The following is a 12,699-nucleotide window of genomic DNA, read 5'->3' as shown; positions in this document are numbered from 1 at the left end:
GAGCAAATTGTGGATCTGATTTAGTTGAAGAGTGGATGCTGGTTAATGAGCTATGTTAATATTGAGGGCTTTTCAGTTTACCAAACATGAACATGGGAAATTTTAGTCTTCGTATTTTCACAGCCACAACATTTAGGACTTCCTGTTTGTCCACTGCAGACCTGTCCCCCCTCCTCACACCCACACACACATTATGATACAGATACAAACATGCTCTATGGAAAAACTCACATACAAACAGAAACACACACACACACACACACAAAATCAGCAACACACACACACACACAAACACACACACAATACACACTTGCGCTCATTTATTTGAGGACCCCACGAATCTAAGTAATTCTGCTTTGGGCATGCTGCTGATGGGAGACAGGGGTAGGGGGTGATGGAAGTGCCTGCGTCCAGGCAGAATTGATCGTTTGGCAGCTCCAAATGAGAGACAGGCTTGTCTGCGGAACCACGAGGGCCGTGCAGTTGGACTCCAGCAGCGCTCGTAAAGTGCGCTCTTTAAACTGCCGGGGCCCCTGGGAGCCCATGGGGAGGGGGGGAGCCGCCGCCGTGCTAATGAGAACTACCAGAGTGCAAACATGCATGGAAATGACTGTTATTCTGTTGATGTGCATTTAAGTGCTTTTTTACTGCCAACCACAAAGAGAGGGAAATAACTGGTGATGAATGGTACCCCCGAAAAGCATTCATTTTCCTCTTCGGAAGAAAAGAGAGGAAAACAGAGGAAGGAGGGGGGACATAGAGTAAGATGGAAGGTAAAGACAGGATGGGGGAGTGGGGGGCAGACATGCATGGTGAATATATTATTTCACTCAAGTACAGTGACAAGGTGCTATGTGACACGGAGGCAGTAAGTGGAGATGCATCGATGGCAAGAAGTTAACCTTCACTGTTCCTCTCGTCTGAACACGCTGCTTCTAGCAAAGCGCAACAGCCAAAAAGGTCAGGGTGATCACAGACCTGATCACCTAATTATGAAAATGACGCTCGTTTCAGCAGGAACTCAGGAAATGGCATCTCCACCGAACCACATATCTAGATCAGTTTGTTTGCATTCGTTTATGTTAATAAGTGAGTTTTAATCGCAATATGCGAGGCGAGGAATGGAGTTAGGGTAAGAGAGTATAGAAGGTGGAGGTCTTACGGGCGCTGGTCGTACTGGTGTTGATGGCTTCATTCCACTGGTCGGCGCTGGACACAGAGAAGGAGCGCTGGTGCATGCCATCTTTACTGCCTCCAAACGCTGACCCGCCTGTCTGGAGGGATGTGCTGCTGTTGGAATGAGAAGCTCCTGCAAAATGAAATGACAAGCACAAGAAAATGAATCCTGATTTCTTACGTGTGGCTTCTTAACTTGGTCTGGCATCTCTGAAGAGGGGTAAAAAATATGGTGCTAATGATGCAACTGAGTTAACAGTTTTTCAGTAGTTTCTACACCACTGCAATGCTGCTTCCACCTTTGTGCACATCTCTCTGTCAAACGGCCCCTCTCGTACAGACGCACACAAAAAAACCCTCTCCCTCTGCCTCTGCCTCTAATTAGCCCTTAATTAACAAGATACACTCTGAACGCTAATTATCTCGCCTCATCCCTCTGACTGCCACATCGATCTCCACTGGCGTCAGCAGGCGTTCTCTCCCTAACTTCCAATCAGGCGAGCCACGGACGCCTGGATCTCTTTATTAATTCATGGGCTAGGCTGCACCATGTGGGGTCCTTCCCTCCTGTTCGCTACAACACATCCTAACTACTCTGCAAAACTCATTGATACACTTCAAGCCATGTGAAGGGAACCAGATTAAAGGCTTTAAATGCTCATAAATTAAAATAATTTGCTTCAAAATTATTACCAATTTAAAATATAAATGTAACTATATTTAAGGAACTAACATTACATATTTTATGGCCTATAGGAAAATATATTTGTATATAAATAACATTAGCCACAAGAGATTTCAAATTTCACAGTATTTCTTCACCGAAAGCTGACACAGTAACTTGTTTTACAAGCTACACAATTACACACTAAAAACAATCAAATTTAATGAAGTAAACAGATATTGTTCAGACGCTGAAAGGGTTCAAATTTCAAAGGTTTTGTTTTGGAAAACAAGCCATATCTCTGCTTTTTCATCTCTCAGGTATCCTTCATCAAGGTCTTTCATTCAATAATTAAAAGAGAATATCAGTTTCTGATTGAGGTGACAATGATAGAAAATATAGTGTGTGGGTCATGTGTAAAGTAAACTAAGCGGCACGGGTGCTTGTTAGGATAATATGTTCTACTCATTATCTAGAGTAATAAGTGTATCAAATTCACATAATCATGTCTAATTAGTATCAGTAATTATCTTGTTGGGCCCAGGAATATTAATCTTCAGGTCCCAGAGGGGAGGGAGCAGAAACGCAGCAAGAATGGGAGAGAGAGCGAGGGAATCATGCTGAGGAGCACTGACTAAATTAGCATGCTGAAATCAGAGCGGAGGAGGAGGAGGGAGAGGAGGAGGACGGGGAGGAGGGGGAGACCGAGCCATGGCGTAGGGCACTGAAAAGAAAATGTGAAACTTTGTTGTTGTAAATGTGATGGATGAATCATGAACATGAAATATGATCATCACATCAATAATAAAAAAAAAGTCTGTGATTGTGTCATTATTAAATTTTAAAAGTATTTATGAAGATACGTGTCGCTTTGTTTTGAGCTAAGACCTGATATAAATGCGATAAGACGGCATCATTGTTTAAAGTTAAACAACAGCTTAAACAAAAAAAAAAAAACAAAGAAATCGATAAATTTTGTTCCTGAAGTTTGATTCTCTGAGACCTTGAAAAAGAAAAAAACAAAAAAAAAAACAACTGTCGGATAACTACAAGGCAACTTCGATTGATATTTAAAATTCAACAATCACGTCTAATTGTCAAATTGGATGCTAATGATTAATGAATTATACATGGCTGTACCCATTAGTCCCCAGAGACCACTCCTGCATAAAGGGGAGGATAATGTAATTACAGTGGAGAAATAATCAGCTTGTGGCATTAAAAGAGCACTGTAGTCGCAGCTCCAGCCAGGCCTGACTCCAGTGCGTTTCGCAGGTTTTGTGGTTGGTGGTGGACTGACGATCAGGCGCTGCAAACTGGAGTTCAAAGGATCAGATTTAATACAGAACGTCCCCAGGTTTAGTGGCCATATCAAGGATTTGATGGTCAAATATACCGCATGTTATTTATTTTTAATGAAGTAAATGTTTTGAATAACTATGACGCAAAACATTTTACAAGCAAATTAATTAATTGTTGTAATTATAGAGCAAAAAGATTATGTGCAATACATTCATAATATTAAAAAAAGTCTTAATGTAGCTTTTTTTTTTTTACAAAGTTGTTGCTTTATAAGTATTTCAAGAAACTATTCCACAAATAACTCATGTTTATTGCTTGTTAAAATTAATGGAAACTTAATAGCACAAAGCACTATTATGAGTTTTTGTATATCTGTATCATCATGTGTATAAAGAGATAACAAAAGCCATATAGTGTGTACTGCAGGATATCCAGGGCCGGGGTGTTAAGTAGAGGCGATGGATTAGCAGGGAGCAGCGCTGCTTTGCTTCTCATTTCTCTTTAGGCCGGGCCGTCAGTGGGCTGATGAGCCGTGACGAGGCCTGACCCCTCTGTGGAGTTGTTGCCATTATGTACAAGTAGTGGGATAATGAAGCATTCATGCTAATGTAGACCAGGCAGCACATCATCTGTGGCTGTGTGTAATCCACCACTATCATCATGACCAATGCCGAGACTTTCCCCTCCACCCCGGATACTTCTACCAGTCCCCACACAAGTCATTATATACTGTAATCTCACATAATGTATGCATCAAAATAACAATTGTATAGGGCTTACCACACTTAGATAGTGATCTCACTTTTAGGATCATGGAACAGTTTCCTTTTTTTCTGAATTTCCCTTTATCTCCATTTTCTATATTTTTATGGCATAATTCTGAACAGTCAGACGTTTTTTAGCTGCTGTGCTGCACTGTTACCATAAACTTAATAATATTCTTATGTGACTTTTTCAGAAATGAAAGTTACAAATAAAACTAAACTGAAAATATTTCAATAGTCAATAGTCATTCACATGTTTGTATATAAGACGCTGGGTGCATGACTTTCATCCCACCAACTTCAGTTTTATGAAATATTTGATTAAGAGTACATGAAAACTAGTAACTTAACAAAGGGAAACCTAAACATGCTTGATAAGACTGGTACAAATGCAAACTTGTATTTACATTAAATGTATTCATTCTGCAGACACTTTAGTCCAACGTGATGTACAAATGCAAGACGACAAAAAAGAAACCAGGCTGAAATATCAACACTTTCACAATGTGCTTGTATGAAAATTTTAAATCTACTTTTATACAATTAATACAGTTACAAAACTATTTAAAATAAGGAGTAGTCACTCAGCTGTGGTGAGTGTTTTAGACAATAACTGATTTATACAGCAATGAAAAAACAAGTCTCATGTCTCAAGTCTGTTGGTCAGTACACGTGTGTCCACTGGTTAAACAGCACTAAAGATTGGAAGTGGAGACAAATTGTGGTGCAGGGTGAGTGGGGGGGAATGAGCTCAACGCTTTCCTGAAATCTCCACCTCTTCCACATGCATCTCTCTCCCCTCACAGGATTGATTAAAACTGACTGGGCCCATTAATACTTTGATACAATGTATCTGTCGCCGGTGACACGGCAGGATGCGTGTTAACAGGGAGGATCGTATTTAAAATGGTTCCGCTCAGCACCCAGCTAAGGAATTAAACCTGGCCGCTCGGCAAACTCGTGGGCGCATGCGTTCTCTCATTTACTCTCTGTCTTCTCAACCTCTACTCTTCATCTTCCCATCTCCCCCATCCACTCCGCCCCTCCTTCTTCCCGTCGCTATCCCTCTTCTCCCAGTGATTATAAAGGTCTTTAGATCTAAGGAATGAATGAATTACCAAAGGCAAAGACAAGGCTTGTGATTTGGACGCTGTGAATGAAAAATTACCCCTTTGTTCCCTTCATCAATTGCATGTCTAATGAAATCAAAATCCTGATCGCATAATCAGAAGAGGGTCCTCTACCCGGAGAGAGACCTGATGTGATTTGTAACCTTTCTTTTCCTAAGTGGAGATTAAGGCAAATCTCCCTTACATTGTTCCCTGATACACAAATGGATGGTGACGGAAAAACTTAAGACTTTGTCATTGAGGAGTCTTTTCCAAGAAAAATGAGCATGAGGAGTAAACAGCATTGTCGGGTTAGAAAAAAAAGAACTAAGGGAGAAAAGAAACCAGTTGGTGCTGTTTTCCCAAATCCTTGTCTGGCCTGTTTTTCAGAGCCCTTTGTCTGCCCCAGTGACTCCCCTCAGCCAGCCATACAAGGTTAACTGTCTGTGGGAATAAGCAACCTCCATTCAATGTCCTCTGATCTGTAAACTCCTACATCTTTCTGCTTTTGACTGATTAACCCATTCTGTGGTGACAGCGCCTTGGCCAGGTTTAACAGTAACCTGCCTGGACAGTGCTAATTGTCCCCGCTAACCCGTCTTTGGCGCGGTACCCACTCTCAGCCAGTTAGCTTGAGCCTGAGTGATGAAAACACTGTGTCCGTTTCACAGCCGATGAAGGAGCCCGCCTCCCTCAGGGGATCGCTTTGCTAATTAGTATTAATTACTCTTAAACCTAACCCCTAAATCCAATCATTGGCTTCTGCTCTACAGTATATGCCTGCCAGACCCTCCGCAGCCCCCAGTGGCACAGCTCTGTGAGAGAAGAGCTCTATTTTTAAGCTTGAAATGTGGAGAAACCCTGGCACGGTGCACGGACCAAAATGTTTTTGCTGCTGTGACCCATCTACCACAGAGGATAAAAAATAAGTAGGTCAGTGTTATAGTGGTGTAATAGTTCAATACAAACAAACCTTTATGTTTTGAGATATTTCCTTAAACCACGGGCTTGTTGTTTGAAACACCATTTTTAATTCCCCATTTGGTAATTTAAAGAATTAATAAATTTCTCATTAAGTCATATTTGTGTATACTACAAGGAACTAATTTGCATGAACGAATCATATGGAAAGTAGATAATTAACCTGTTGGGATCCATTTTCATGATTAATCACAATCTGAAGACATGGAAATGTAGTACAATAATAAAAGAGTCATTGAGCAACCATTACATATTGTTCCTGTTATTGTGCTGGGTGGTGCCTTCTCACATATCTATCCTTTCAAGTTAAGTATATATGTTGTAATTATTAGTGTTGACAGTAAATACACATACATGATATATTTTTTTTAAAAGGATAGTCAGCTGGTTTGGAAAATTTTGAGAAATTTGCTAAAATCAAGAAGATTGTCCACAACGTAAACATATCTAATAAAATTGAAAATTACACACAAAGCACAGGCATAACAATAAATCTGGCCTTTAACCTCGCAATGAGCCTGAGAATCTCACCTGTATTTCCTATTCCGAGTTGCAGGGTGCTCCGGTCCTTGGTCAGCCCGTTGGTTTTGGGACTAGCGGTCGGGGCGACGGTGGCCACCGCTCTGGGTGGTCGCTTCCCAGGAACCTTGACTGTGGTCCTCAGCAAATCAATCTCTTTCCCATGCACATTCTGCATGTAGTCCTAAATACAGTAAAGAAACAGACAGAACATTACAACCGTAAGTGTTTGTCAGTCTAAACCTTAGAGTCCAAATACTTTTTGAACATTTGTGTCAATTCGGGAACCTGATTATCCACAGCGAACAACCAAGAATCCATGAATTATGGAAGAAAAACAAATTAAAAGGCTATTCAATTTCCATCCCCATTAGTCACAACCCATCTTAGACCTTCCACTGAGTATGTGTGATAGTGGAAAAATGATTGTAAAGCCATTATACATCACCTGTGCCCACGCCGTCTCTCCAAATAGCGTGATGTTAGGCTTAATGAATGCAAACAGTCTCATTCTCTTTCAATTTGGCCATTTGATTTGGTTTAAAGCGACTACGGCCCAAATGTGGGAAGCCAAGGTGAAAATCATTGGGCTCAGCAGAAAAAGACCCAGATAGAGGCGAGTTCGGCCTTTGCTGTCCCCCCACCGGCTCCTCTACTTTATTACCGTGTCATAAAGCACTCATTTCTTTCCCAAGCCTCCTCGCTAATTACCCAGTGAGCGCTCTCATTTCATTTTATTGCTGGAATTAACAGCCAGATCGAAGCGTGCAAAGCTATTAAGATGTGTGATTAAGCCACATTCAATTAGTTTCTACAAACAATTTAATTGATGTAGCAGATAGAATTAACAGAAGGTGATTGTGTGGATGGCTTGGCTGACTGCGAAATTAAAGGTTCCCCTCTTCCACTCTCAGTCTGCCTCCCTCCCTCCTTCCTCAGTCTCTCTCTTCCACTTTTCCCTTTCTTACTCCTTCTCTGCTCCACTGCTCAAAATGAGCTGGAGCTGTTACAGTGCTAATGCAACTGTCTTCCTTATTTCACCTCACTCCGTAAGTCAACAGATTCATAGATTCATAGATTGCACTGATGACCTGTAATAGCTGTAATGATCAAGAGATAGCCTGTTCAGTCAATTACATACATCACCGTAGCACAGCGCTGCTCTGCTAATAACTGCCTGTAAATTAAACCACTAACACAGTGTCAGTGCAACAAGGCCACACACAAGGTTCACGTCTAACTGTTTGGCCTGTGTTCAAAGTTTGAGCTGTCTCATTAGACACAAGACGCTGTTGACGTGCTTCATTTTACTGTGCCAAATTATCAGGATACAACAAACACAGGACGGGCACAAGTGGGAGAATAATGGGAGGAATCAAAGGGATTTTTGAGAAGGTATTTCTGAGTGTGGCACCAAGTTCCCGAGCTGTCTGCTGCCAGCCAGCCGAGTGTTTAAGAGGTATTAGCGGCCCAGTGGGACTCTGACAAAGATGGATGTGGGAGGCTGGTCAGGCTCTACTGCCATGCAGTGAGAACCATTATAAATACAAGCCAGCGTGGAGCCTGGGTGCGGCGGGCACGCAGCAGCACAGCCATGTCTCCATTAGTCAGCACTGGGGATAGGCACCACAGGGGGACCGGAGATGACCACTAGGACACCCCGTTTCTTAATACTAAGCTTTAAGTCACAGGGTTAGATAATACAGCCTGTATATACAGTGATACATCTCTGTTGAAATCATGAGCATATATGGTACGGCGATGGTGGCGAATGTGAATGCATCCAGAGAATTGTGCTCAGTGGTTGAAAAAAAATGCAGCACCCTCGAGTAAAAACAGCAGAGCAGCAAACACATAAGGCCGATTGGAGAAGAAATGAGGAAGAGTAAGCGGGTTCGAGACTCACATGTAAACTGGGGTGGTAAGTGAGGACGCCATTATCACACAGTGTGACATATTTCTTTTTCCACTCCTTGTTGAGGGATTTGCCACTTCGCTTCAAGAGGATTCCCTGTAAGAGACACGGCATCACGGTGAGCATATGGTCCTCACAAAGCAGCATGGTGGATCATAAACCATTAGGGATGTTAAATACCATCAAACACAGTTATTATTTGTTGTGGTGGTTATATTGAACACTTCTGGTCTGTTAAGTCACTAAGCAAACACTTTGTAAGTGACAATTAAAAAACAAACAAATAATTACACCTTGACCTTTTTTTTCTTGTTTTATGACATGTGGGAGATTTACCTTTATTTCTTTTCTTTTATTTTAAATTTTTGTCCGACTAGTTTGATGATATGTTAGTTTTTCTATTGTGACCCGCGGCGCCTCCACGACAGTTACTCTAACTCAGATACTATTGAGAAATGGAGACAATCCGATTTGCCAGACCTCCTCCCTGTATTCATACACATAACATGCTGAACTCTGGAAGACCTCTCAATCCTGGGATTAGGGAGTGTGATCTCCCCTCTTCAAAGTCCACTCAGCCCTTATTCTATTCTACTTTATCTTCTGGGGCCTTTTAGGGCCTCAGATGGTTTTCCTTATCTGCTGAGTAAATCCACTGGTAAACAATGCAGTTCCTCTGCTGGATGTGACCAAACGCTGCTGAGTGCAAGGGCCAGGAGGCTCTCTGGGGTTAAATAGCGAGGAGGGGCCCACTTAATTAGGGGATTAAGCCGGGGCAATGTTTGTGCTTTTACAGGCAGGGCCTGTGTGGGTCTATGTGAGTTGAAAAGGGGGAGTTAGAGGGGTAGTGTTTTGCTTTAATCCTGATTAACACATCAGGAAGAGGTGACCCTCAGTGACCTGGGCACCAGGCTGTTTGCCGACAATCATCCTAATCCACAGCCTGATTCATCTAAGGGGGGGAGCAAGTGCTGACTGTTGGCAGCATGCTGGGACTCAGAGTTTGGGTTTGTGACATCATATCAATGTTTAGTCTCTTCTAAAACCAAATTTTCTTTTGCCAAAAAGGCAAAAATGATTTTAAAATGAAATCAGAATTTAGAAATGAGAAATAGTGAAGTTCCTCGTGCTAATTTTAAGCACTGATGATGGAATAAAAACTAAGGGAAATTAAGTGGGGAAAATAGAAGCAACATTAGCAAAACTGATAAATAGGAAAAATATGAATTTGATACTGTATGTCTGTAATTTTAAAGATCAGAAGCCTTGTTTGATCTAACTGAGAACTGATGTTTTGAAGCCATTGTGACCATTCGATAAGTTGCACACTGCCCAGGCTCCTCAATTTAGTCAATAAAAGAACCTAAACACTTTTTAAATGACTGTCTAATCATACAAAGTAAATGATCCGGTCACAGGGCCTCTGGCAACTTTAAAATGCATGTTTTACAAGCAAATATGTTGCTCATCTCTCGGTCTTACTGAAGCATGCATAAATCTATACATGTAATCAGAGCGAGTTTCATATATTTATTAGAGCTGTGACGCAAATCAATAACAATGACAAGTATGTGAAGATCTTTACACATGCGGACTAATTTTTCCTCTTGTTTTATTTGAACTCCTGTCAGTTATGACCACGATGTATTTTTCATACAGCTCGTCACTGTCTGTAATAGAAAGCTTGACAAATAACTGGACATCATTTGTTATGATTGCTCTGTCGGTTGCCATATTTGTTTGGGTACTGTGGTCTTTATGGGGTGACACCAAAAGGCAACATGCGTGGAGTCCTGCGCTTCCTCTCGACACTGACACACACACACACACACACACACAAAAAGAGACGAGTGTGTTCAGCCTGTGCAACATAAGGAAACAGGCTGATCGTCAGACGCACTCCCTGTGTCCGCACAATTGTCATATCTACACAGAGGAGATAGTGTCTTTGCCTTCTTTTGTCAGACCACCAGGAGAAAAGCTGCATCCTGCCACTGCGGCTGACTGATAGGGCTGGCCCTTTGTGACAGGCGGGGAGGAGATGGGAACAAAGTGTGTGTAAGTGCATGTGTGTTGGTTTGGTAGGGGGTGAGGGGGTCGATGTTGGGACAGGAATGCCACCAAGAGCTCCTCAGCAGTGAATGCATTGTTATCCCCTCTCACTATTTTTATAGATGGGAGGGGGTAGGAGCAGAGGGAGGCAGAGGGAGTGGGGGGGAATGCGGTGTGTAATTTGGCTCAATGGGGTGGGGGGGGGGGGGGGGGGGGGGGGAGTGGTAATTAAGCTCACATTGACGCTTTGATCTCCTTGATTGTGCATTTGACTGGCCTGGAGATCAGCTAGTCACACCAGTGTCCCCCACCATCCCTCCCAGCACATCTGTAGGCAGGCTCCCCCCTCCCAAAATCCTTTGTAGATAAAGAGAGGGGAGGCTTATCTTGCCAAAAGTTGCCATGATACTCAGGGAAACTGGTCCTCAGCTGTAATGTATTGAGTAAAAACAGCAGCATTTACAGTGAAGTGTGCTCCGAGGGGATTGTTTTTAATCTACGAACTCCAACCTGCTCACCTGCAGGGAATTACACTAATGTACATAAAAGCCAAAGAGCTTCACTGAGATCAAGAAGCTTTGAAATGTCTATGTAGGCTTTAAGGTCACTTTTAGACAATTTACAGGACGTTGTTTAAACCTAAAATCACATGGTCATAATTGTAAGTTCTTAATAAGCAGCGCTTTGTAAATGATTTAGTCTTACGAAACGTTGTGACTATTACACCACCATCTACTACTCACACACGATCGTCTGACAGACACTGTCCGTTAAACTGTGGTTTCCACAAAGCGTTATTTTCTGATTGAGCGAGGGGGCTCGCGTCACCCTGCCATTATTTAAGATAGACCGAAGCCTTGGCAATTTTCTTCCGTAGCGAATTAGAAGGTCCGGCTCAACATTTTCAAAAAAAAAAAAAAAGAAGAAGAAGAAGAAGAAGAAAGAAAGGGAAAAAATGGGCATTATCTTCCATCATTTGCAGGTAAAGAGGATAATATAAGGATGCTGACCCATTTTCAAAAGCTCTCATATAATCATGAGTGATTGCAAATCAATGTGATGTGTCAGTTACTCTACTTACAGTCGGACCATTAGAAATGATCCTTACTCTGATGTGTAATTCTGTGTTTGCTACTGCCCATCGGGTCCTTCAAAGCATCGCATGAATAAATAAAAAATTAAACAAGGGAAATAATGAAGAAAATAATAATGTAAAGAAAGAAATATAAAAAATTCTTCAGATGGAAAAAAAAAAAATTAACGGAGAATCTACTGTGGTTATTTAATGTTGGCTCAAACTAACAATATAAAATAGTATAATCAAAATGATTCTATTGTGACATTCGATGAACTTAATTAATAGCTGTCAAAGCTAATTGCATTGAAAACACACACAATTATGGCTTTTTACTGAATATTATTTCCACTAATACCAAACATTTTTATAGCAAAGGTGCAGTTTTTGAACCAGCTTTAAGCAAGATTTAAAAATTGATTGATATGATTATAAATACACTACTTTAGACAATAACTAAGTGTTTTATTATCAATTTTTATATTTTGAGGCAAGTGTGTTAACATATTATTTACAAGCACAATTATAACAAGCTGACTCAGACTTTCAGTTACGATTATTTGTGAAAGACACTGTCCATTTTCAATATATTGATATATATCAGTTTAACAGATGTGTGATTTAGTCAATACATCTGATTTCCTGGACAAAAGCTGCTCTAATGTCATCTGTAAACTCTCTTCAGCTACAGGTCAAGTTAATTGATAGGTTGTATTGTGTCGCCATCTAGTGGTAGCAGTAGCACAATGTTTCCACAAATCACACAGGTTTAATCTATGGCCTCCACCACTTTGGGTAAATCTTTATAAACAGCATGTTACACAAAAAGAGGTCATACTTACCCAAGGAACTATGGGAAATGTAGGAAAAAAGATGAGTAAAAGTGCTTACCTGTTTGATAGGTATGGCCCTTCCACTGCCTATGCTGTCTGTTTTACTGTCAACGCTCTTTGCTTGTTCACTGGCTTTCCGTGACTGCAAGGAAACAAGAAAGTCAGTCAGCAACTGAGGCGACACACTGACGAGGCAGAGAGGGAGTCGTGGGGCGTGAGGTGAGTTTTTGGATGTAGTTGTGTGTGATGGGGTGTGTGTGTGTGAGAGAGAGAGAGATAGAGAGGCTGGGGGTGAGAGGGGGCAGGCGA

The 12,699-nt window shown here is 41.5% G+C and overlaps 1 protein-coding gene across 3 annotated transcripts in view; it reads right to left on the bottom strand.

Moving 5' to 3' along the window:
• The window catches only part of agap3 (ArfGAP with GTPase domain, ankyrin repeat and PH domain 3), a 101,105-nt gene that overhangs the window by 26,866 nt on the left and 61,540 nt on the right, over positions 1–12,699 (bottom strand). For all 3 annotated transcript variants that reach the window (XM_026374244.2, XM_026374245.2, XM_026374243.1), the window contains exons 9-12: positions 12,449–12,532; positions 8,422–8,526; positions 6,528–6,699; positions 1,163–1,309 (exon numbers count right to left, since the gene is read on the bottom strand). In XM_026374244.2, coding sequence (XP_026230029.1) covers positions 1,163–1,309; positions 6,528–6,699; positions 8,422–8,526; positions 12,449–12,532 — 508 coding nt within the window. The remainder of the gene's footprint in view (positions 1–1,162; positions 1,310–6,527; positions 6,700–8,421; positions 8,527–12,448; positions 12,533–12,699) is intronic.

The sequence above is a fragment of the Anabas testudineus genome, chromosome 17 (genome assembly GCF_900324465.2).
Source record: "Anabas testudineus chromosome 17, fAnaTes1.2, whole genome shotgun sequence".
In the NCBI taxonomy this organism is placed as follows: Eukaryota; Metazoa; Chordata; class Actinopteri; order Anabantiformes; family Anabantidae; genus Anabas; species Anabas testudineus.
The sequence above is the reverse complement of the archived record's forward strand: the minus strand, read 5'-3'. Positions and strand labels throughout refer to the sequence as shown.